This window comes from Phaethon lepturus, unplaced genomic scaffold, assembly GCF_000687285.1.
Source record: "Phaethon lepturus isolate BGI_N335 unplaced genomic scaffold, ASM68728v1 scaffold5177, whole genome shotgun sequence".
In the NCBI taxonomy this organism is placed as follows: Eukaryota; Metazoa; Chordata; class Aves; order Phaethontiformes; family Phaethontidae; genus Phaethon; species Phaethon lepturus.
In genome coordinates, this window is record NW_010549662.1 from 43,271 (window position 1) to 70,020 (window position 26,750).

At 37.9% G+C, this 26,750-nt stretch overlaps 1 protein-coding gene across 1 annotated transcript in view; it reads left to right on the forward strand.

Annotated features, from left to right (window-relative positions):
• Positions 1 to 24,542, forward strand: part of STX18 (syntaxin 18) — a 37,665-nt gene extending 13,123 nt beyond the window's left edge. Inside the window, exons 4-12 of the mRNA XM_010290310.1 lie at positions 2,933 to 3,048; positions 4,137 to 4,214; positions 4,323 to 4,389; positions 8,182 to 8,297; positions 12,798 to 12,886; positions 21,360 to 21,418; positions 22,279 to 22,348; positions 22,933 to 23,013; positions 24,410 to 24,542. Coding sequence (XP_010288612.1) covers positions 2,933 to 3,048; positions 4,137 to 4,214; positions 4,323 to 4,389; positions 8,182 to 8,297; positions 12,798 to 12,886; positions 21,360 to 21,418; positions 22,279 to 22,348; positions 22,933 to 23,013; positions 24,410 to 24,505 — 772 coding nt within the window. The 3' untranslated portion in view covers positions 24,506 to 24,542. The remainder of the gene's footprint in view (positions 1 to 2,932; positions 3,049 to 4,136; positions 4,215 to 4,322; positions 4,390 to 8,181; positions 8,298 to 12,797; positions 12,887 to 21,359; positions 21,419 to 22,278; positions 22,349 to 22,932; positions 23,014 to 24,409) is intronic.
• Positions 24,543 to 26,750: the final 2,208 nt, after the last annotated feature.

Consider the following 26,750-nt stretch of genomic DNA (forward strand, 5'->3'; position numbering starts at 1 on the left):
TGAAGCTGTGAAACTCCTATTTGAGAATTTTATCTACCATATTTTTGTATTAGCAGCTATGAAAAGTAACTGAACAACCTGTTTCCCAATGTTAAAGCTGTTACAGTTATCCTTGGTGTATCACTATACTACTACGAGTTTACTGTTAGTAAAAAATAAAGCATGCCTGAGGCAGGTTTTTTCATATGTATTTCTAAGTCTGATTTAAAAGAAAATTCTGGTTTGCATTTTGTAATCTTTATTTTACCCTGTAATGTTAAAAAGTGCATGGAAAGCATAGAACTCCGCAAATACCACAAAGCTGGGCAGGGTAAAAGAACCTGAACATATAAATACAAGGGACCATCATGAAGCTATTATTACTCCATCTTTATTTTCCATCTGAATCTGTGCCCTAACATGCTCAAGTAACTCTCTAGGCATGGGTCACTGAACAACATTATGCATTATCCCATGTTAGATGATCTTAAGGGTCCCCTTCTGTCTGGGCCTGTGCAGAGATGGATGTAAGAATGGGTTTTCTGGCTGTATGTATGCTGAGAACTTGCTTATGTCAAAGACTAGTAATAAAAAGCTCCATCTATATAAGCTGTGCAAAGGGAGTCAGGGAGAGGTCTGTCCTAATATATTTAACAATATGAGTTATCTTACATTGCATATGCAACTATGAATATGTCATCTTAACCAAGCTGTGGAAAGCTTTTCCATCAGATGTCTCTAAAATCAGACTGCTTCAAATCTTTCATCATTCAGAAACTGCTTTCTCAGAGAGTGCAAATTCGAGTTACGGCTTAGAAGACCACAGATTACAGTTGCGATAGGGATTTTGCCACAAATTTGTGAAACCCATCTGTCCTGGCCAAAGGAGAGCAATTCAGCTAGTAAAATGTAATGGAAACACTATATATGGCTGCTTTTCTGCAAGTTGTAAAAAATAATTTTATAATATTTAGAATAGTTTGAACAAGAGAGGAAAAAAGCACTTATATTTAGATGTCAAATACATGACCGTGTTGTAAACAAACAAGTGAATTACAGAATATTACTTCTTACTAGTGTGCCTTACTGTTTGCTGGCTAGTCTGTGCTTGTATAATAGCTGACCAGTAAGCAGAAACTAATTTTCAAGCCAGGTGAACCATGCGCTGCTTTTTTCATGTGCAGCCAGTCACATGGGATGAGAATGAAGACATTTTGATATAATACTCAGAGACATTTAGAGTATGCCTAAAACTTTGTGGAGGACATCTGGGAGACTCAAACTGATGGTACGTTGAAGATGCAGGAAGGAGCTGGTGGTTTTGCATGTGGTGAGAGGTGATGGGACGGGGTGATGTGAATTGGTTGTAGGCACTCCCATGGCAGGGATTGCAGCAGACACAGGGAAAATTTGGCATTATTGCAGTGAAGTGTGTAAGAGATCTCTAAGGATATCAGGCTAGCTTTGCAAATTGAAGATCCTTTCTTTTTACTTGTATTACTGCATTAATGTAGTTGCGTTATCCATACCTTGAACAAATGGGGAAATGTTCACATATAAATAAAAATATAAATTAAAATAAAGGTAAGAGTTAAGGTTTTCTTTCCTGTTTATAAAGGCAAATATAATAGCTTGTGATGACTGTATCATCAGGAAACACAATATGAACATAGGGTAAGCTGCTGTAGCAAAGTCCTGTCATCTATGTCTGTGGAAACACTGTTAATTACCTTTACAGAGTATGCTTTTCTGGTGGTTATCTACAGCATGTTAATATTTTATTGACGGGCCTCCATTTTTATTGTCACAGAATCTTTGGGTTGGAAAGGACCTTTAAAGGCCATCTAGTCCAACCCCCCTGCAGTGAGCAGGGACATCTTCAACTAGAGCAGGTTGCTGAGAGACCCATCCAACCTGACCTGGAATGTTTCCAGGGATGGGGCATCTGCCACCTCCCTGGGCAACCTGTGCCAGGGTTTCACCACCCTCAGTGTGAAAAATTTCTTCTTCTATCCAGTCTAAGTCTGCCCTCTTTTAGTTTAAAACCGTTGCACCTTGTCCTGTTGCTTCAGGCCCTGCTAAAAAGTCTGTCCCCATCTTTCTCATAAGCCCCCTTTAAGTCCTGGAAGGCTGCAATAAGGTCTCCCTGGAGCCTTCTCTTCTCCAGGCTGAACAACCCCAACTCTCTCAGCCTGTCCTCACAGCAGAGCTGTTCCAGCCCTCTGATCAGTTTTGTGGCCTCCTCTGGACCCGCTCCAACAGGTCCATGTCTCTCCTGTGCTGAGGGCTCTAGAGCTGGATGCAGGACTCCAAGTGGGGTCTCTAATTTAGTAACAAAAAGATACATCAATCCTATCAGAAAATATTAAATACCTAATGTGTCATTTAAAATAGAAATAAGCAATGGGAGCAGGTTGTAATAAACCTTATTATGAACTTCATATTTAAAATGTGCATTATTTTCCAATATTATTCTTTACACTGGTTTGAATTCACAGATTTCATAGTACAGCAACTTTAAAAATTAAGCTTAGTATTTAGGATAATGAAAACATACTTTTAAGTAAAGTAAGTTCCAATTTTTTGTACTACTTTCAACATTTGAGGGGTTCCTTTTTCCTACTTGTTTTCAGAATTGAAAAATGCCTCACTGGAATAAGTACTGAGGGCAGTGATATATTTTCTAGTTGTATTTTCTCCTTACCTGCTCAGTATTTCATTATGTATGAGATGATAGGATAGATTGTTTTTTCTACATCTTCTACTAGTCAAAAAATGTTTTTTTAAAAAAAACATCTTGGCTTTATAGAAGTACTTTTTACTTATTTTTCTGAGAAAATCAGCGTTGCCAGAAAGCTTCTGTGGAGACAGTGAGTGGCAAGAAGGCCTGAAATCTGTACTTGTAGGTTTTATGTTGGGGATTTCTTAAGTGACAATTTGTCTTGTTTCTCAGCCATATTATGTCTGAGTATGTGAGGATGACAGATACAGAGCGTGATCAGATAGATCAAGATGCTCAGATATTTATGAGGACGTGTGCCGATGCCATTCATCAGCTGAGAACAGAAGGTAAACTGAGAAACTCTTAAATATTTTTTCTTAGCTATTGATAAAGGCTAATATAATGCTGAATATTAAATGGTGAATCTGAAATACTTTTGGGAGGAGATTGGTGAAGTCTCATTGCCTTTTGTTTGCATCTCTGTAATCCCATTGATGGATTAGCACTGTACTTAATTTTCTTTAATGTTAGTGGAAGGAGAAGCCAGGTCACAGAATTTTATTTCTTTGATTCAAATACACTAATTAGCAAGTGTAAAAAAGATAGTCTTAAATATTTTCTACTTAAATAATAGTTTAGGTGTGAACCAAAGCTCACCAGATTCAATGATTGTCTCTTTCTAGCTTGTCCACCTGTAAGACATTACCAGTATAATCTCTCCAAGTTTGAGATAATTAATTAACTTTAGCAGAGTCCTGGTAAAGTAACAGCCTTTTTGACAACTTGAGTATGCGATTGTACCTTTACAACACTATCTTACGGAAGTTGTGGAGAGAACTTGTGTTTTTCAGGTTGACTTGGTGCATGTGTATGTTTTATCAGTATTTTCATCAGCTTTGAAATGCCAACTAAACATAGCTGTAGCATTATTCAGAATCATTGAAAGTCAGTCATGCATGAGAATTACTTAGTATCAAAAGAAGAAATATTAATATATGTGAATTAAAAGGATGCTTGACACAATAAATCCCACAGGTTTCCACATAGTCTATACACTAGAGAATTTAAAATGTTAGAAGTTCAATATTTTAAGCAAGTTAAATCTCTAGATCTGTTTTGCTACGCTTGTCTTGGTGACATCTATTCTTGTTTAGAAAGTTAGTTGACATAATATGACTTGGTGGCATATGTAACAAATGAATAACATAAATATTGTAAGACATTAGATGTTTTCAGCTTTTGCTTTGTTGTAATGATTTGCTGTTTTATAGAACCTATATTAAATATAAGTATGTTTAAAATAAATACAAATATACAACATATAAAATGTTAATAGACTTTTGAATATAACTTGCGTATCAACTGAAAAAGAAAGCTTTTGTGGAATTCAGTAAAAAGTTAAAAGATTGTTTTATGTTTGTCTTTTTTATTTCAGCACACAAGGGTGTCCAGTCTGCTCAGGTAAAGGACCACAGGACAGCTGTCTTGGACTTCATTGAAGATTACTTAAAAAGTACTTAGTATTTATACTGTCAAATGGTTAAAAATGAATGATTGTGTTTTCCAAGAAAGAAATCATGCTCTTCTAACCTGAAGTTTTGTTTACACCTCTCTTGAACAGGAGTGTGTAAACTGTATTCTGAACAAAGAGCCATCCGAGTTAAGCGAGTGATAGATAAGAAGAGACTGTGAGTAGTTTAACTGTGCCTTTCATTTGTAGGACATTCAACAAAATTATTGTTTAGATTCTAAAGAGATTGTTTTAATGGATATCTGTAGTTGGATGAGCAACTTCTGCGGTCAGCAGGTGCATTCCAGGGCTCTCTTACACTTCTGGCATGTGAAGTTAAGTCTGTAACTGGCAGAGTGCCAATATAATGTTGTACTTTTCATTGATGTAAATGATTAAAGCACCAAATCAGTAAAATGTGGGTTAGTAAACCTACTGGACTTCTACAAATGCAACAAAATATTTTTGTGTGTCCCATTAAGTAATGTTCTGCATAAAATAATTTAGAATTAAATCCTACGTGTTGGTAATAGGTCTCAAAGATGCTATTTAGGATACTGTCTGTTTAGTTATAAGAGATGTTTACTTCTCTCTCCCGTTCTCTTTATTTTTGCCCTTTTTTTTTTTTTTTTTTTAAAAAACCAGTAGCTTTCTGCTAAAGCAAGTGGCAAGTGATTATGTTGTGAATAAATGCTACTTGAGATGGCAGGTCTTCATAGCAAGTAGAAACATGATTTAAATAAAAAACTTGCATGTAACTTCTTAATCGAAACACAACAGTTTCTGCTTCCTATCGTGGCATATGTTCAGGCTGCTGTAGAGGTGAAAATGTCTAGGAGAAGTTAAAGATGATATGCTTGCTGGCTTTTTGGTCTGGGTTTTTTGGGTTTTTTTCAGTCAAGTATGAAAAAAACATACTTTTTCAGTTTCTTTTTCTGCACATTCCCAGATGTAAGAATGACAGGGAGAATGAGCAAGTTTGCAATTTATTTAATAACTGAAAGGCTTTCCATGTCTTCTCAATCTGCATTATTTGAATCCTAACCTTAAGTTCCCTTATGTAAATTTTAATTTAAAAATAACAAATTCTAGAACATACACATCAATAGATAAATTCTAGAGTGTTTTTCCAAGTCTTAATGCTGCTTTATCAGCTTGATGTTTGGGTTGATCAGCTATTTACACTGAAACTAGAGAGATGTTTTCAAAAGTCCATAAGTACATTTTATTCAGAGTGATTCAGCATGATTAAGCACAATTGAATTCACTCAAATGTATCCTCTTGAGACATAAATAGTATGTTCATAGTAGTATATAAATACATATACAATAAATACAATACCTAATATAAATACAAGCCGAAACCAAGTAAACAAAATACCCCAAACCAGTTCTGAAATTTGGCAAGAAGTAATGCGAGAAAAGGCGGGTATTGGTATTTTTGCAATTCCCATAACTTTTCAGAAAAAACACACAGAAACAAACTGTGTGATATTTTTAGTGTGTAAAAATACATAACCTTATTGGTATTCTTCACACTAAAGAATTTCAAAGCAAGATAGCATGGGTTTTGCAGTTAAAGAACTGGCTGACAAATACCAGCTCTTCTGTTGTTTGTACTCATATATTATTGTTTCCATGTGAAATCCCAGGTTCAAGATTTCTTGGATAACTAAACAGAGAAAACAACTCAATTTGATGTATGCTAAACATAGAGCAAAGAAAGAGCTATTTTAGAAGTTAGAATACCTCTTAATTAAAGAGCAATAAGGCATTAAAAAATAGCTCAGAAGATGCGCATGTAATATTGGAGGATACCTCTTTGCCTCTTTTTACAGATGTAAAAACTAGAAAACAGATGTTGACCAGGTGGAATCTGTATGCATTGCAGATGTGATGGCTAAACTGTGATTTCAATTAAAATTAATTTTAAGTAAATCACAGAGCATAAACCAATCTTTCTGATGACTTGAAGAAAAAATGTCTTTTTTTTCCATATGCCTTCAGCTAGCTGATTCGTAATTTCCCCAAGGATTTCAGCAGACACTTTATGTGATAAGAACATGTTCTATCACTTAAAAGAACTAGGCATTCTTTAGTGCATCCCAGGCATTTTGTTCAGTTTTAATTGAAAACTTTGTACATTAGCATGCTGTGCAAAGTAAGGGCAACAAACAGTAAAGGAATGCATTCCTCTAAAAGTAAATTAATCCTAGTACAGACCTTCTTTCCTGCAATTTAGTCAACTTAAAATATGTATCAGACAATACTGAAAGGTTTCCAGTAGAAATATACTTCATCATATTTCCTTTTATATTGATAACCATTGTAAGCTCTTCAATAAATTGCCTGAATGTTTCAATTTTCTTACATAAGTTGCCTTTATGTGTTAACTCGTATTTTTTGATTAAAAAGTTCTGCCAATTACATAGGACTAGTTCCCCAAAATTAAAAGTTGAGAAATAGAAACACAAGCATCTTTTTCTGTCAAGGTGCTTGGTTGTGATTTTCAGTTTTTATTGGTATTCAAGATTAAATATAACTTCCATTTTAAACCTCTTTTTCCATAGAATATCTTGTGAATTATGTATGCAGTTATTCAAATCAAGATTTGGTTTTTTTTTTTATTACCTGGGGAATTGGTGTTTTATTAGTATCGGAACTAGTATTTGAACTGCAGGGACATCCAGATAAGCCTTTTTTTCCTTAGTATTAGGGAAATTTGGGACTTGAGGGGGAGGAGATGAAAGAAGAATAGTTCTTTTTTGTAAAATTACCAAAAGCCCAGTACTTGCAGAGTTTTTAGAACTATGAAAGGTTCCCTGTTAGTGGGGTTTTTTTCTTGTTTAAATAACGTGGTCACTCAGTGATGACTAATGCATTATATTCTGTCTTTCTCAGAATTTTCTAATTATGGGTTAGAATTTAGACACAATACAAAGAAAGAAAGGAACACAAAATGCAACACCTTCTGTTAAGCAGCAGGGGAAGATTGCAGATCATAATGAAATTAACTGTAGGTTATATTTGAGAGGGGAAGAAGTGATGAAGGAGGCACAGCAGGTGGTTCAGCCCATTGCTTTTTGGTTTTTTGTTCCTTAGCTTCTCTAACAGCATAACTACTAAACATTTAACTGTCTACTACATAGCAGTTAGAATTCGTTGTAGACAACAATAAACCATAGAAGTTTACTGGGAAAAATATTTTGCCACTAATTTTAAACTTTCTTTTTGGTGCCACAGTAAAATGTACTTGACAAGTACTTAATATATAATCGTTGAATATGCTTCTCATTTTTTGCATTGCTTTTGTATTAAAATTACATAGCAGGGACTTAGGTGTAGTATATATCTGTCCACTACATACGGTTTTTCTTTGCCTTGCTTCTCAGTGGTCTGTTGTGTCTTTTGGCAGACAAGGTAAGGATCACTATTGATCCTGGATAAACTAGTCTTTAAAGCTAGTTAAATAAAAGTGCTTGTTTCAGGAAAAGCTAATTCTGTCGTATTTTCTTACTTTTCCTTTATGATAAGTTACAATATTAAGTAAAATTGTAATTATTACTTGAATGAAAATAAAGTACTAGTGTTGGCTATTGCTACTAACCCAATTTTCAGTATGACCAAAATGTTGTTTGGTTGTTTTATAAAAGAAATATATATTTTAATACACTGGATTTTTTGAAAGGAAGTTTAATAAAACGTCTGTGTTTTTATGCTATAGCCTTCAAAATTCTTCTCAACTCTGAACATGTAATGTATTTTGTTCAGGAATACTTCTGGGCTTTCTTTGCTTTTGTAATAATATTTCAGTGGAAGTTGCTAAGTACATTTTGTATCTTGAGTGGGAAATCTATAATGTGAAGTTTGCAAGAGTTAAAGTGTCAAATTTAATAACCTGTGGTTGTTCTCGTTTTAAAGAAATTCAACTGTGTAATATCAGTTAAATTATAGGTTCTTGTGCTTCTAGGTCCAGACTTGAACCTGAGCAGAGTAACGTGTCCAAATCACCTTTTTCCCCTGGAAAATCTTCACAGAATTCTTTAGATGATTCTGAAGAAAAACTTTCTGCTGAGGAAAGCAAAGGTGAGAAAAAAACGTAGTTGTATTTCGTTTTTTGTGGCAAGGCTTGTCTGTTCAGTATTACTTTCTTCCCATTATAAGGGCCTGTTCCTGTGACTTGCACCTTTTCTATTTTCATCTTCCCTGAATTCATCAGGCTTTTGTGAAGCTCATTGTGAGACTGAGGAAGCAAAATCTTAAACTTTTTGACATGCTTTTTCCAACCAGCTAAAAAAGACTTATGCCTTGTTGGATTCCTCATCCTCTCAAACTCTGTGTGAAGTCTTTTGTTTTTATTTATTTTTATCAATATCCATCTACTGACATATCTTCTGAGATCTGTCTGATTTTTTCCACATTCCTTTCACTGATGGCAAGGAATGGGAAGGTAGCTCAGTGACTTTCTGGGAACATTTTCTAGTTTTTAAGCACAGAGACCTTGAGTTGGACAACTCTACAGTCAGAACTTGAAGGCAGAATATGCTCATAGAGGGGAGGTCACTGGCTGGCCAGTTCCAGTAGTCTTGGGGATGTTCTTTTCCACAGCATTGAGTTTCCCTGCTGGAAGGATTGGTGGGCAGGAGATAGCCAGAAGACCAAAGCAGTATCTCTGACCCCAGGGTCATTTCAGCTGGTGCTGTTCTTGACAGGACTTGTGAACATTGCTTCTGATTCTTTGGTGTCCTGCTTCTGAGGCCAGGGGATAGGAGTCCCTTCTCTTAGCCATTTTGGTCTGCCCTGGGATGTGTACACTGGCAGAACTTCATTGTGGAGTGCCTTTCTGAGTACCACTACTATGCAGATAATTTTGGGTTTCATACCTAAAGAGATATCTTGTTTCTGTGATCCTTGGAGTTGCCTTCCCTGGCTTGAGTAGTCCTGCTTTTGCTGTTTAGAGGAGTCCAAGGTGCCCTGTGATTTACAGTGTGAAAAATATTTTTGGAGAGAAATAGAAACTGTCTGAAATGTGATGTTACATTAGGATAATACTTTATCAAGATAGATGAAATGCACTCGGTGGCCATATTGTTCTGATCATAAGTTATTGTTTCTTTGGTGATTTTTATTAAAAGAGTAAAGTTCCTCTGGTTGGTGACTTTAGGGCCATACAAAGGGTAGACTCATGTGAAGTGGGTACTCCATTTCTGGATGAAGACTCTTATACTGAATTACCTCCCAGTGTGCCGACAGTTTCATTTTCTGATATAGCACTGCTTATCTTCCTAACCAGTTTGTACTTCTGCAGCCCTCTCAGTATGCTTTTACCTCCCTCCTCCCGACACTGAATTTATTGTAAGAAGTAAAGGTTTTGATTATGTGTCATTTCTAGTGCTTACTACGTTTTTATAGTATGTCTTAAGTGGTGCAGCACACAGGCCACATAGATGAGTTTCACCTTAATACGTTATCAGTGTTTTGCAGCTGTGAGCTAGTGCCAGCAGAGAAACAGCAGCGTAGTAGCATCTGCATTGGCCTGTGCTCTTTCCTTGTTACTGAACATCTCCACAATCTCTGAAAGTGTGTGCTTCTACCACATAGTGTCCTTAAAATTTTTAGGTCCAAAAATCTGTGCCACTCCATGGAAAACCCTGTTCTTTGGTTGCCTTGGACACAGCAAACCACTGCAATAAACAGAAGTCAAACTTTGTTTCTTGCACATTAATTTTGATTACTCCAATTTTCACTTTTATTGGTTATATGCTTTAATTTCCCATAAGAAAGTAGGGGCCTCATCATATAAGTGATGCTGATGCAGGACTTATGAGGGATTGCTGACTAGTCTTTGAGAAAACTATGAAACTTGTATATCAAAATTAATCTGTCTGAAACAGTTTGTAAATGCACACAGCCTGTGATTCCTCACACAACTGTAAGTGTCGGTTGCTGCTGCTTATAGAAATCAGCCTTGTGACTTCACTGGTAGGTCGTTGTTGAAGCATGGAAATAGCATGGACAAGGTGACTAGGAAACCAGCAGCTCAGTTTAAATCTTATAAACTTTGATTTTTTTTTTTTAATTTTTTTACAAGTAACTTTTCAAATCTTTAAGCAATTGGAGAAGTTATTGTGTTTCTAAACAAACTATTTCATCCTCAGGGTGTGAGTGGTTTAGAGAATGGTGATCACTTGTATTTATGAATTAGCCATCACCAACGTGCCTGGGTTCCTTGCATAAGTATCTCAACTGTAGAGAGCAGCTTGTGGTCCTGTCCTTACTTTGAACATTATGATGAACAGCTAAACATCCTCCTTGATGTGCTGAAGCCCAGCTTGGGTTTTGTCTGTTTTTTGGCAGAAACCAAAGCAAAATGTGATTATATTTGTTTTGAGGCAAAGCACCTGTTTACATTAGAATTATACTGGACATGCCTTATGGTAGGAAAATAGTCTCTCTGGAGATTGCTTTTATATGCTGACAGTATTTATTTGCATATTACAAATTTGACATTTAGTTTATGGAAATAAATGTAAATAATGAGTAGCTTTTGAACTCATCCACAAGCTTAGCAGCTGTCTCCTTTCAGCATGGAAAAGGGTTCAGAGGATTTGATCATTATTTTGTATTTCTGTATGCATTAACTACTTCTTTCTGCAAAAGAAATATAGTTTGAGTTTTGCTAGATGAATTGCAGAAAAGCATTAGTGTCAGCTCCATAAAAGCTGCAGAACAACTTTCCCAGTAGCCACAAATGTACCGCAGTGACAGGAGGAACCCTGGGGAGATACGTGTTTCTCACTTACCTCTTACCATAAGTGTATTTGCTTATTAGCAATCACGATGGATACAGGTGCTGTGTTTTTAACAGTGCTGACAATGCCTGAAAGTAATTGGTTCCTCTGGGATAAAATAGGAATATATCTTTTCTTTTTCTTGGCTCCACAAGCTAATTATCTTCTTTTCTTTGAATCCAGTAAATAATTCATCATGTTTTTGATATAAATACATTGATTACCTAAACAAATAAGTTTTGTGTTTCTGTGAAATAGACTTGAAATACTGAGGATACCCCATGGAAAAAAGTGTTGAATCCTTTCTAAATAATCTTTAAAGATATTCTTGTTTTTATTTCTTATTACTTGTAAGAAAGAACAGATCTATTTTTTGTTTGGTTGGTTGGGGGGTTTTTTAATTAAATTTACTATATTCCTTATCCACATCCGTAATTTGTAACGCTGTCATTGTTTGTACATCCTGGTTTGGTTGTTGGGAAGCAAAATATACATTTATGAGAGAGACATACACAACAATACTCTTTTATAATATTTACTTTTCAAGAGTTTTCACAAATATTGTAATGAAAGATAAAGGGGGAAATTTTTCCTTATGAATCCATTTCATGTATTTGTTTATAAATAAGATTACTCCTTTCAGAGGCTTCCTAAGAGAAGTCACTATCTGGATGATGATGCATCAGTGCTGCTTAAGCAAATGAGAAAAATTAGATTTAGAAGGTTATTACAAAACAAATGAAAATACTTACAAATGCCTGAAAAAATTACCTGGGATGAACAGGAAGTTTGAAATCTGTGAAAAAGTGAAAACTAAATCTTTCTGTTTTATAATTTGCAACCCGCATCTGATAAGTCAAAGTAGGTTCAGCTTTGATCCATTACGCTGTGGTGCAAATTTCTCTTTTGGGTTTTGTCAAAAATGTCCGAGCCAGTGGGGAGAAGAGAGGCCTTCTCTCAAGAGTGCAATCTTTTCATTAGGATTTTAAACACTGATGCTACAACAGCTTCAGAACAGTTGGTTCCTGTAGCATATTTTCTTTTCTCTCCCATTCTAACTTCTTCATCTATAATCAGAGCTATATAATTGAGCCTAAAAATAAATCTTCCAGAAGGCAATATCCCAGAAATAGCCATTCAAGATCTTTTATGCTCAACTCCTAAGATTTATGCAGATGATTAGCTTTAATAAAAGAGGAAGTACTACTGAAATTAATGAAGCAGCTATGATGTGTAAGAGTTAGTTTGTGGGATCAGATCTGATTCCCGTTACACGCAGGAGAACCCCTTGCGCAGCGTGCTGTAGGCTTGGCATTATAATACGCAGTTTGAACAGCGTGAGGAAATCGAGTTTGTCCTGTGAACTTTTGCTTAAAATGTCTTTGAGATCTTTTCTTACCTTTTGGATTGAGGAGCTGGTGGTTCTGTCAAGTCTCATTGGAAGATAATAGCTTTGCATATAGACTGTCATTTTGAAAATTGTGTGTTTTCTTCTGTTAAAAGACAAATGCTACAGTATTTTGTGCCCTAACAAGTCTTAGGGCATTGAGAGTTGTTTTACATCCTTCACTGTCAATATATTAGTGCAACTCCTTGTAGTCACAAAATTAAACATATGTGTAGATGTTTGACCCAGTTTAGAAGTTAAATGTTGTGCTGTAACTATAGGGTGAGTCTCAGTTTAATGACCGATGAGATATAACATTCATTAGGGTTCTGAATTGGATGAAAAATGATTTTCACTTCACTACTCGGTGTCCTGCATTGTCTCAAGTATTTGGTGGTTCTTTTACAGACAGGAATCTGCCTGATGCCCAAAGTAACCTTGGATTATGGGGGGATGGCAAAGGTGAAGATGAACTGTCACCTGAAGAAATACAAATGGTAAGTATATTTTGTGTCTGATTGTCCATTTTATTGTATTTTCTGCTGTATTCATATGTGTTAAGAAAGTACAGATTAACCCAACTTTCATTTTACTCAGAATAATGCCATAATGTGATACATCTTTTGCACATGGCTTTCTGGTTCTTCTGGTAGCAGCTAATATTTAAAATTGCTACAAAATACCTAGATGTAGCCGTGAAATTAGTAACAACTATTTTTCAGCAATTGAAATTAAAATTGCTTTTAAAATTACAATTATGAATGGCTTTTTAGTCAGGAAACAATAGAACTCAAGGCAACATCAGAAAAAGCATTATGAAACTTCTGAAAGAATAAAGCATTGGCCATTTTTTACTTGGACTTAGTTATACTATTGAAGTATAACTGTGAAGTTATACTTCATTTTATTCCTTTTTTTTTATATTATCAAACTCAGATTGGTTTACTAGAAGGAATAGCTACACACTTTCCATCACAACAGAATCTTATTAATTTTGCCTTTTCTGCATTTCCCCATTATCAGCTTGTTCATGTATCGTTTGATCCAGTTCTCCTTACAGTTGAGCTGATATACTACAAAATTTCTGACATAGGCATGACTGCTGACAAGCTGTCTGTTAGACTTTTTGATATTCCCTAAAATTTATTTTAAGAATAAAATATTTCAGAATTTTGGAAAGTCTTAGAATCAAAATTCTTTGGCTCAGAATTTTTAGAAAACCTCTCTACATTAGCACATATTGCCTTGTTTTATATAAAGAAAGAAAAACAGATTTATAACTAGCCAGTAGATGTGCCGTTTTCAAAATGGTGAGCTTTACTAAGGCAAAGGGTTGCTGCAGTATGAAGATGTGAAGCTTCCTTGGCAGTGATTAGAGATGTTCCCAAACACAATGTGCATCACTTTTCCCGTCAGCGATGAGTAAGTTGCACTTTATTATGGTATGGCTTGTCAAAGAGAAAAGGTTCTTCAGAGGCTGCTCTTGATGCTCTCATATGTTTTCGAGTGCAAGTCTGAAATCTAAAGGCTTACTGCTGCTTTCTGTTCTCTTTTTAAAGAGAATTCTTTACATATTTTTATTCTTCTGTGTTTAGGCACAATATTATCGGCCTCCTTGCTGTAAGCTTGCAGGAGGAAACAAGCATCAGAGGTGATTGCTCTGACAAGGCTTATTAATAACTGTCCACTAAATGTTGGATTGCTTTTTGTAGGCCTCACACTGTAATTGTTTTAAACATGTTACATCCCTTGCCATGGTACTTTGGGAATAAATACATTTCTTTTTCATTAAATCCTTTTATACTCTTTAGAGTAAGGCCCCAGATACTTCACAACTCATCTGAGTTACTGAAGTCTGTAAGTTTTGTTCTGCTTCTGTTATCAAGAGTTAAGAGAGATAAACATCTTAAAATGCTGATTTTTGCCCACTGAGGACCTCAATTTTTTCCTGGAATGAGTTCTCTTTATTGACTTGTGAGGGGGAGTGATTCCAGGCCGACATAAGAGAAAAATCCTATGTTCATAGTTCAAGGCTTTGAAGGATTGCTAGACTCCTAAATCTCCAGTCCTAAATTACTTCTTACTAGGCATTTGCACAGCTCTTCCTAGGGGACAACCAACAGACTTTTTTTTTTTAAATTCATTCTTATTCTTGACCCATTCAGAGCTCTCCTGTGCTATGTTTTTTTTATTATTATATACTTTCTAAACTTTTACTGGTTGTTTTACATTGATTTACTTCTATTGTGCTTTCAGGAGTTGCACTTCCTATGAAAAGGAGTATAAAAGTAACACTGAGGCTCCAATTTAAATAAGCTTTTAGCTCAGACAGACTATAATACGTCCTTACTCTTAGCTTACACAGTTCTGCCAATAGTTTGCAAGAAAATTTATAGTATATAACAGAGCCTTGATGTGAGTGCCGTGATTAAGCCTTGAAAAACTCAAACATTCCAGGTCAGGTTGGACAGGGCTCTGAGCAACCTGCTGTAGTTGAAGGTGTCCCTGCTCACTGTAGGGGGGTTGGACTAGATGGCCTTTAAAGGTCCCTTCCAACCCAAACTGTTCTATGATTCTATGAAAAATGACTTGTGTGGAAACTTCAGATGTCAGCTTTATCAGTCTGCTCAGTGGGAAGAGAGAGGCAAATTTACTAGTCTGTTTAGAGAAGCAGAAGATCAAAATGCTACCAAAATAAAAATAACATTCTTTGAAGTCCTATATATATTTTAATACACTGAAATATTATTACTGCTGTTATGCCATAGTTTATTCTTGAATTTCTGTGTGTGAATTTACTTTTTTTTTTTATGTAGTCTCAGTACCTGTGTTTTAGTACTGATAGTAGCAACCTAGAATTGAAAAAAGCATACAAAGGGAAGTTACTACTAGAACAGCTTCCTCTCTGTATAATTTATTCTGAACTTTGCAGAAAGCTGGTTCTGAGCTGGATGTGTGAATCTCCTGTTGAATCTTGCTGTGATTCTGCTCTCACCCAGAGCTGTTCTCTCCTGTTGTACCTCACTACAGGCTGACAGTATGACCGCCGGCAGTCAGAGCTGTCGGTATCTCAGCTTCTTCTCACACTGACTATGAGTCTGTGCTTCTGGCACTGTTGTGAAGAAATACAGGCTTGCTTTCTACCTCTCCTAAATTAGCAAGCATCAGTTACTTCCACGTTATGCCTTGGAAGGAATCTACATTTATTATGATTTAAAAGAAAAGTGAGTCAGCATTCATGGCAGTGTTAATAGAGATGTTTTTCTCTTTCTCCACCAGTTGCCAAGTAGAAAGCGAGCTTATTTGTTTCTAGTTAGAGTTAATGCCCCACAATGAGGGTAATTTCTTGTCAGGTAACTTTTTTGCTGTTGGATTGGATGTAAACCTTGACACTAGTATTGTTGATGCTCAGAGCTGAGCAAGCCATCGCTCTGTCCTGTGGACCCAACATGATCTTTTTTTAGGGTTTGGGGTTTTTTTGTTGTTTTATGAACACTCTAATTATCTAATTTACAAAGGCTAGGGATGTATGTGGTGACTATTCCACAGCAAACCTGCTCTTTCAGTGCATTTTGAAGGAAACTCACAGCTAAAAAGTTGGCCTTTATTAGTAAAAGTGGGGTACTGTATAATTTCACTTTTAACAGACTTTAAAGTCACTGGATCCATTATTCTGATTTTCAGGTAAATATAGGTCCAAGGTGTAACTATAGGTATAACTAGGAGATAATTTGTGTATTTGAATGTGCATTGCTTTTTTCGTTGCTCACATAAATCCTTCATACTAACTTGGCAATACTTAGTGACTTCATTGAGCTTTTAATGCAGGAATCAAAGGGTCTTTACAAACATGTAACAAACCCTCACAGGTTCAGTTAATTTGTTCACTCAAAGGACAGTTAATTATTTCTCCTCTGCACTATGTTTGCTGTTACAGAGAAGTTACTTTCTACTTTTTGAACATTTGATTTGTGAAGCGTGGACCAGCTGTGTTTAAGTTACTCAGAAAATCCAGCAGCTCTGAGAAGAGGGTACATTACAGTGTAGAAACTGCTGTGTTGGTTTTAAACTAGAATGTTTTGTGTCAAATCATACTTAACAATTCTCAATCATGATCCATCTTGTGGGTAAAATAATGAATTAAAGCCCTATCATATTGCTACAGGAGCAATTTCTATCAGTATTTTACCCACAGGAGAGAGCCTTACATTGTTCAAAATGGTTGCAGGCTATTGTATGATTTGCACAATAAATTTCAGTTTATAACCTGAGTACAGGTATATTAATGGCTTTTATAGTTATTGTGAGCAGATGTCTTGTGGTTGCATTGAGGGGGAAGAAATCTGGCTCTGCTGTTTGAGTTGTGAAAACATCTAATTTTTCCTGACTTTATCTTTTGTTTGTTTGTTTTTGTCTTCAATTCAGATAATGACATATCTCATGGGATAACAAAAAAGAACTGTGATTATTCCTTCTGTGCATTAGATTTTTTAGACTTATGTTAAGCAGTTTGTCACTTTACGCCATACTTTGGTGACAGAATATTTCGCTGTCATAAAAGAGGCTACTTTAACACGCCATCAGTCACCAAGCTAAACTGATCACTAGCGTTTGGTTTATGTTCCCGTCATTTAAATCCCTTTGACACAGTGGTGTACGATACGTTCTGCGCTCTAACCTTTTGTTCAATTGGCTGTTTTAGCACAGCTTACTGCTGTCTGCGCCAAACGGTCCATCAGCCATGATTTAAAGTTGCAGAGATCATTTAGCGGTGTAAAAGGCAATCCGAGGCAGTGGAGGGTTTTAAATATCAAAGGGACTTTTAAAAGAATACTTCTCAAGCGGATTTGCATTATTTGTAAGGGATTAAAATAATTCACTGTTTATTGAAAATTTGCCTTCTAAATTAGTCATCTCAGTTTTACTAGGGCAGCAAAATAGGGAATTTTTGATGTTGAATTTTTGTGCAGAAATACTTATCCTTACAGAAGTCAGAGAAACAATTACAGCTTACTGGCCCTGTTTAGTCACTTAAGGAAGGACCAGTTGACTCAGTGGTGAATCTCGTGGATCTATTTCATTGCTCTGTTCCTTGGATTTGTTCTGAGGGGACTCCACTAAAACCAGAGACATACAGTGTTGTGAACATACAGGAGTGCAGTGACGAAACGCCTTTAACCATCCGCCGCTGTGAAGTAAATATCACTCTATCAGTCGATTACGTTTTAACAAATGCTCTGCTCTGTAGGAGGAGACCCTACAGACAGCAGTGACAATGACATTTGAATATATTGCAACACTGATACTTTTTTATTTAACAAAACCATTGGATCTTGAGGGTGGAAATCAGTGGGACTTCAGGGAGCTGTCCAATAGGTTCCTCTCTGTTTCCCCTCAACCCACAGGTCTGGGCTCCTTCTGTGAGGCCTCTACCCCACAACGAAGGTGACAGTGTCCAGTGGCCCTCCTCCTCCTCTGTGATCTTGGACTCTCTGGAGTCCTTTAACCAAGGAGATAAAGCTCTTTTTACCAATCAGGTAGATAGTGAACCTCTAATACAAAAAGAAATTTGTTTTTTAAAAGAAATTAAAAAATAATTTTTCATTATTTTTCATGACATAAATTGCCTATGTTAGAAGACTAAATCTTTTTTCTATGAGATTCACTGTTACCCTTCTTTAAACATATCTGTCGCTTCACACTCACTTCTGCCAAATTAAACCTACAAATTTCTGATTTTTAACACAGTAATCATTTCGCCTGAAGTCATGCAGGTTGACATTTAATTTCTTGTTGGCAGAGAGTCAGGTGCTGCTTCTCTGAGGTCCTGATGGGCCTAAAGCAAGATGAAAAATGTTAGAGCACAAAGTCTGGGGGACAGTGGCAATGGTGTGGGGTGTGAGCAGGAGGGAGTGAAGGTGAAGGGTATGAAAGGTGGCTTGCCATTTTCTTGTTTTCTTGCTTTTCTGTGTTGGTCAGTGTCAGTGCAGAAGTCTTGCTCAGCTCCTACCATCCACTCTCCCTTAAGCCAGCCCTATCATCTGGTCCTGTGGTAGGATTCAGTTTACTAATCTACCAGAAAACTCTGAAGGTGGTTACTGAGATAATGTCGCACTGAGAAATCAGACGAGCAGTGCTGCTTGCTTAGGACTCTGTATGTGGGAAGAGAGGGGAGCAGGACAAATTCCTTCGTGGCTGCACTAGGTCTTTTTCATTTCACCCTGGGTACTATACACACTTTAATTCTTCTCTGTGTTAGTATTATAAAAGTACTTGATGTGGCAGAGGTTTCAATCAGAACATTCTGGAACGTTCCAAGGGATGCATACATCAGCATCTGAAGCGATGTGCAGGAGGAGCTGCACAAGCTGTGTACAGAAGATCTTAAAAGACCTCAGCACAGGCAAGACATGGACCTGTTGGAGTGGGTCCAGAGTAGGTCACAAAAACAACCAGAGGGATGGAACACCTCTCCTGTGAGGACAGGCTGAGAGAGGTGGGGTTGTTCAGCCTGGAGAAGAGAAGGCTCCGGAGAGAGCTTATTGCAGCCTTCCAGTACTTAAAGGGGGCTTATAAGAAAGATGCGGACAGACTGAGAGGGGCCTGTTGGGATAGGACAAGGGGTAATGGTTTTAAACTAAAAGAGGGCAGATTTAGACTAGACATAAGAAAGGAATTTTTCACAACAAGGGTGGTGAAACCCTGGCACAGGTTGCCCAGAGAGGTGGTAGATGCCCCATCCTGGGAAACATTCAAGGTCGGGCTGGATGGGGTTCTGAGCAACCTGCTCTAGTTGAAGATGTCCCTGCTCATTGCAGGGGGGCTGGACTAGATGGCCTTTAAAGGTCCCTTCCAACCTGAACTACTCTATGATTCTGTGACCTGGGACAGAGATGCTGGTGGCGGCTGGGGCAGGGTGGGGCTCACAGTAGTGAGCGGAAGATCCGTCACCAAATGTAGCTGTATAGTAATGTTAAATTTACATACTCTTATAGACTGGCTCTGTGAAAGAAGTTGTGGGTCAGATGAGCTGTATGACATAGTACAGCCCCCAATTTTCATGTTGTCTCTTAATCAAGAACTGTGGTGGTGTTCAAACTACTTTGAAATATGAAGTGCTTCTTTTTTCAGCTATTTCAGTAGCGCTGCTCTAAAAGCAAAATGCCCATCTGCCTTTCACTGATGTAACGCGACCCTCACTGTGATCATAATTCTCTGTGACTCAGACTTTTCCCCCCTCCTTCTTTCCTTTTGCTTTTTGCACAAGATAGTATTTGAAAACAACTATTGTCTCCTCTGCGCAACACGTCCTTTCCTTGCAAGCTTAAGTGTTAGGCATATGCTCAGATAGCGAGCGATTCCTCTTGCACCGACTGAAAACCATCTGACCTGTAAGCAGTGCTGCTCTGTTGGCATTTTCGTCTTTGACAACACACTGCTCTGTCTTAAAGGATAACAAGACCTTGCAGGGTGGCTGAGAGGACTGCTGCGCTTTTACTGCCAACGCAGTTGTAACGTGATTGAGTTATGCCAAAATCCCAGTGTATTACATAGGCTCGTTAAAAATGAGATTAACTGAACTAGAACAGGCCTCGCTGTCTTGCACAGCTCCCGTGTCAAAGTCTTTGGACTCTGAATCCTGTTTTGTGGCATTTGCACTGCTGTACGTATCGCTCGGGTTTGTCAGAGGCGCGTAGCAGGTGACGTTTTCAGTAGAAATGCATATCCTGCGTGTTATTTCTGTACAACTGCGTAGACCTGGTCTTTCCCAGCTTTGTGAGAAAAGCGCAAAGACAGAGGCAGTCGTGTCCATACCACAAGGCCCAGCTGTTATGAGGCTTTGGCCACGTAGGATTAGTGGGTGGAATACCTTGAATAAGCTTCCCCTCCCTCCCCCAAAATGGGACTTGTGACCCTTGCGATACGAAGTGCTCTCCTTATCGGAGAGCAGATAAGGAGAGGGCAGGAGCCTTTCGGCTGGGGCAGGCCACAGGGCTCCCAGAGAGCGTACCCCGGATCCGAGCGGCGGTGGGACAGGGAGCAGCACGCTGCGGGCCCCCCTCGGGCTTTTGTCCAGCTGTAGCCGGGTGCCAGACCGCAGGATCGGTCTCCTTCAGCACCTTGCCAGTCCCAGCTCAGCATGTCCCGACGGCTTCTCTGTAAAGCACAGTCCTTATGATGCAGTTTCCAGCAAACCCCGCTACGATGGGGGTTACCTTTCCCAGCTGTGTTTTGGCTGTGCGGACTTTGTTCCAGCAAATGGCGGTGGTGTACTCGCTGCATGATCATGTGTTCTGTAATGAATCCCAAACGATCCGACAGTCAAGTACATCTAAAAAGTCAAAGCTTATTTTCCTGTATGAAGTCTTCTATTTTTGCTTTTATTTTGAAAAACATAGTGCTAAAGGTGTATTTAAATGTTTCATTGATTACTTGTGAGTTTTAAATGGAAGAGGTCTGCTGGAATGACTAAAGCCAATGCATTTGTAAAGTATGAAGTACTAGATGTCATGATATTTCATATTGTAACAAATTCTAAAAGCTCTTGGCTTCATGCCATGGGCAGTACATGAATAATGTGAATGATAGTGCAAAGATGTCAGGACAAGAATCGCATGCTTTCCCAAGCATGAAAGCTTTCCCCATTCAAATTTCTAAAATAATAAAAAAGGACAGATTTCACCCACTGTATTTTTGCTTACTGCAAAGTAACTTGAGCAAAATCTTCCAGTTATTTTGGGGTTTGTCATTAATGGGAGGAGAATGACAAGTGTTACAGTGACTGGTTACAATTAAGCAGGTTCATCTTGCTCCTTTAGGCCAGTATTAGTAATTCTTGAAGATATTTATAGTCAAGACACATTGTAAATAGACTGCAAGGAGGGGTGGCGGTTGGCTGATCAGGCGTGGGGGCTGAGGAAGGTTCACTGGGTCCAAGCATTCGAACTCACTGTCGTTTCCTTCTTCCAGTTTGAGCAGGAGAACCAGAGGCTTGTTGGTGAAATGAATAATCTCTTCGATGAAGTCAGGTACAATTTTCCGTTACTTGACAGACTGCTGTGCACGCCGGTCCCAGAGCCGGGTGACAGCCACGCACAGCGTGTCTGCCGCAGGACACCCAGCTGCATGAAGGGTAGCGTGTGGTAGGAGGAGGGGTGAAGTGGCAGCGCCCAGGAAAGGAACTGTGTGAGTTCACACATTGTGTTGTCCCACAGCCTAAAGAATGGTTCCGAGTGGCATATAACCTATCCAAAACAGTGCTGGTTAAACTTGGAAGGTTTACGTTCTAGCGCACTTAAATAAGTTTTAAAAGATGAGGTTTTCCATTCGTAGCACGTTGTCCGTGGAACGTAGTACAGGCAGCAGCAGGGGAGGTGCAGTCGCTGACCCCCGTGCAGGGACCTCCCTCTGGGGCAGCGGCAGGGCCCTTTGCTCTGCGCTTGCTCTGCAGAACGCCTGAATGGCGTGTTCTGCACTCAAGCTAGAGCTTTACTTTTGGGTGGTTAGTACTAGGCAAGGTGACCTCCACACTTCATAGTAGCATATAAAAAAGATACGTCAAAATTAAATACTTAGGGTCTGCTATGGATTTTTATTTTTTTTTAATATTGGATGAAAGAAGGACGGTAGGGTGAAGCTCTCGCAGGGAAGGCTGCTATCTGCCAGTGCCCTCTCCCCACATGGGAGAGGTGGAGCCTTCCCCAGAGCTTCGCTGTGGGCCCCTGGTCTTCCAGCCATGGGTTGTTGAGCGCTCATCGCTGGCTGCTGCTGCGCCAACAGCCAGCCAACAAGACTGAACAGCCTGCTTGCCGGGTTGGAGGATCTGAACCTGCAGGAGCAAGAAATGTTTGCACTGGTTTCTAATGGAGTATTTCTGTTCTTTGCCAAGACAAATTGAAGGAAAGGTGGTGGAAATCTCCAGATTACAAGAGATATTCACTGAAAAAGTCTTGCAACAGGTTAGTGTAATTTAATACTACAGCAGCAAACATAGCTTGAAAATTTTATTTGGGATATTTTGGTCTTGGTTGCACACAAGATGTAAACATACAGTTAATGAATCTTTGATGCAAATGTGACGGAAAAGATTTTTGTTTTCCAAATGCAAAATCAAGATATTTACTGTTGTTACTTATCAGTATGTGCTGGGAATGGAAAGCACAACATATGCATGAGAACAATCCCTCTGCCTCAGAATTGGTGTCCTCTTAAAAGTCTTGTTTAATAGCATCTTTTCTGGAAATGGTGGCACCTCTTCCAAAAGAGCTGGCAAAAATTAAGACAGGTGAGATTTGATTCTAGAGAAATGGGAGACTTCCTGTTCATCTTGGTGGTCTCCATTCAGGCTCATAAATTCACAGGTAAAGAAATTATAAGTTAATTGCCTCTATACTTTTGCATCATTGAAATGAAAATGTTAATAATACTAGATTTTATTTTATTTTATTCTCAAGTTCTGCTTGTTCCCCAAGTCCTTGGAAGTGGCTTTTTTTCCCTAACATTCATCACTGTTTCTCAGTTTGGTTTTTTTTTTTTTTGACAGGAAACAGATATTGACAATATCCATCAACTAGTTGTGGGTGCAACAGAGAATATCAAAGAAGGCAACGAAGACATCAGAGAGGTAATGTCCCTAAGTTGGGTTTTAAACTCACTTGTTTCTCTTTGCTTTGTTTTGCCCAAGTGTTGCTTTAAACAGTGTGAGCGAGCTCACCCACGGTGCAGGTGCAGCGTGTCTGGGGCTGTCAGGACATGATTTTAGAAAAATCTTACAAGTTAGCCGAGGTTCTCAATCGTTGGCGTTGCTCGTCTCGCTAACTGTGACTTGGAATAGCTATATGGGTCTGCAGGAAGCTGCTTGGCTTCACCTGTTTTTTAAACATGAAGGTCACTTGGCATGCATTTAAGCACCTGTGAAACTTGTTTAAAAAAGGAGGGGAGGGAGAAATTGCAGGCTGTGAATAAAAGACAGTGCTGAAATAATTGAAACTGGCGTTAAATACTGAGCGTTAGCGGAAAAGTCTCTTTATCACGCTGAACCCATCTTGCATGCTCCTAGTAAAAAACTCTTATCCCATTACCTTTGTCGTGCTAATTAGAATGAAATGGTGTTTTCTTTCAGGAACTGAGATTTCAATAAAACCAGAGTTCCTAAATTAGGCTACTGACTAAATAGCTCAGTTCTTATTTTTCCTCCCTCCTGAAAGCACAGAAAATGAGTAACTCAAGGATGAGTTATCTACCACTCAGCTCTACCGAGATGTGCATCAAACACAGCATGAACTGAAGTTATTTTTGCTTTATTTTTCACATTTGTAGGTAGAACCAAGTTTCCTAAACCACTGAGAAATGGTAGAGAAAGGTGATAAATACAGAACTTGGTCACTCACGTTAATGTTTGTATTACATTAAAAAAAAAAAAATCTATTCCATGCATAAATGTAACAAATGAGAAACAGGTTTCCTGCTATATGCCGGTCTCAAATTTGGGAAGGAGAATCCAAAAAAAAAAAAATCCTTGCTGTTCTTACTTCTTGCTCTGAGCCTGAAATACATGATTGACAGTGTTAAATCAACCTCCAGAAACAGTTGTCAGGATTTGGGGTGGTTTTTTTACTCAGATTAGAGTGATAAAAGCCTGATTACTTCTAATCACAGAACTTCACTTTTGGAAATTAAAACTAACCTTTAAGCAAGAATGTTTTGATGTAGTTCTTAATGTTTTGAGTATATTTCCCTCGTGTGGGACTCAGGATTTTTTTTTTTTTTTTTTTTACTGTGGTGGTTTAGTTTTTTAAGTGAGTGACCGACCCATTTTAGTATTTTGAGAGAAACTTTAGTGTGATACAACTAAAGAGGTATAGCCCACCTGACTTATCCACATGAAATTAATGGCAAGTTTTGTTCTTTCTCTTGTGGGAGGGAAGAGTGAAGCCACTAACGGTCATCCTGGGGTGCCACTGTTAAAATTCTGCAGTGTGTTTACTGGTGATGGTAATGGAGTGACCTTTTCCTCACAGGCCATCAAAAACAATGCTGGATTTAGAGTATGGATCCTGTTCTTCCTTGTGATGTGTTCATTCTCCTTGCTTTTCCTGGACTGGTATGATAATTAATCAAAAATCTATTATTGTCCACATGCTTTGTTTGTAAAACTTTAAACTTTTTTCAGTGGAGCAGGGTCTATGGCATACCAGTGTATTTTATGCATTTTTTCATACTGCTATGGTGGAAATAATTTCCAGTAAATAAGCACGTGTATATATCCAGTAGTGCAGAGGGAGCTGCTAGCATTCATTTTAAATCCCTTTGTCGAACATAAAATCACCCTTCATCCTGCAAGTAACAGAAACCTTTGAAAGAGCTGGAGCAGAGCTAACAGCAGAAGAAGAACGATAATGGTTTTATCGTAGTCACCCACACACTGTGATGTTTGAAGCCCAGCTCCCGGTGTGCAGACCAGACCAAGAGAAAACTATTACTGTGCAAAAGCATCTACACTGTCTCAGGCTTTTTTTTATTTAATCATCATGCCACTTCGGTACATAGTGATCATTTTGCACATGTATGACCTCTACTTCTAATCCTTTGAAACTACTCAAGTCAGAGATCAGGTTGATTTAATAGTAATAATAATGATAAGAAAGAAGTCAACTAAAGAGCTTTACTTCTGGGTGAAAAGAGACGATACAACACAGACAGATTGTGCAGTGAAACAGATGTTCTGCAATGTCAGAACAAAGCCAAAGGATAGACAATATCAAAGCCAAACTCTTCAAACTACTCAAAGTGGGAGCAATTTGTTTAACTGAAAAGAAAGTCTCAAAAACAGCTGTAGATAAACTCTTGTTATAATCAGGGGAAAAAATGGTTTTGACTTTGAGAAGCATAAGCAATCTCTTTTCTCCTAGATCATAAAGCTTAGTATTTTTCTTAATGTTTATTTTTGTGAGAGGGAAATAAGTTGTTTCTCATCAGTATTTACTTACTAATTGAAGTTTTTTATTGTCCTGAATTTAAGGGGAGGAGATGTATCATGAATCATTTCTATGTAGGACAGTTTTGGGGAACAGAGCTTTCCATCTTGTAAAATCTGCATGTCCTCTGTAAATATGTTGATAAGAAATGTGGGTTTAGCTATCTCTCTTCTGAAATGTATATTTCTATACATTGTATGCAACAAGCAGCAGCATCCTCATTCTTTACTCTGCACTGAGTGAAAATGTCAAAAGTTACGTGTGAAGTAATTGCATTCAATAAAGCTTAGGCCTACTAGAAAATGCAAACATGGTTTGCTTGAAATTTTTAAATGCAAAGAAAAATTTGGCACGTAATTTATTGCTTTTTATGCATTCCACATACCATTATGACTTAATAAAAAGCTTCTTACAGTATATATCTGTGTAATGCATATTTCATCTCAAACCTAGGCAATTAAGTAGTAATGGTTATTTTTACTGTATTGGTAAGAAAGCTTGTTGACAAAGCAATTCTACTGGAGAGAAATAAAAGTAGGGCTGACCATGTTTGTTCTACTATGGATCAGCCCACCCATGATGTTTTACCTTCATTTTTGTGGAGTCTCTACCAAAAAAAGAAAAGGAACTTTTGACATGTCCACTACACCTTGTCCTGTTCAAGTTACACGAACAAAACCGTGACTTGCTTGCCCAGATGCTTCACGTGCTTTGCTTTGTCATTAAGAGGTCTTTTTTGTAATATATAGTTAAGATTGATAACAAAAATGAAAACATGGTTTCACACAAAGAATAGGTAAGTTTGTAATTACCATGGAACTTTTAACGTGCATCCACAATACTATGTTCTTCTACATCTTTCCCCCTCCCAAGCCATACACAAACAGTTCTACTCTTCACTCTTTTTTTCACATGTAGCTTTAAAACAGCCAGTTGTGTTATCTAATATGAAAACAGCCAGTTGTGTTATCTAATATGCTACGGTTTCACTTGTGATGCTCTGTGTTTTAAAAAGTAGCAAACTGCAAACTGTACATAAATTGGAAGCTCTTTCTAATTAATAAAAACAGATAATGTTGATGTAATAAGAGAAAATTTAGACACATTACTCCCTCGGTTGCATCCAACAAATTACATCATGGACTACATCTACTGCAAGTAGGCTTTCTGCCTCTTATGTATGATCAAAAGATGTCGTTTCTCACTAGAACATCCTGAACTGTAGCTCTTTCATGCTCTCCTCAACATCCATCACTAAAACTCTGCTTTTCCATAATGTCTGTCTAGTGTTGTGGTTCAGTGCACATCCTTACCAAGCTGCTAAAGCCACAGTGGAAATGCAGTTAAATCCAGTTGACAGCAATAATAAAACATTGAGCATGCC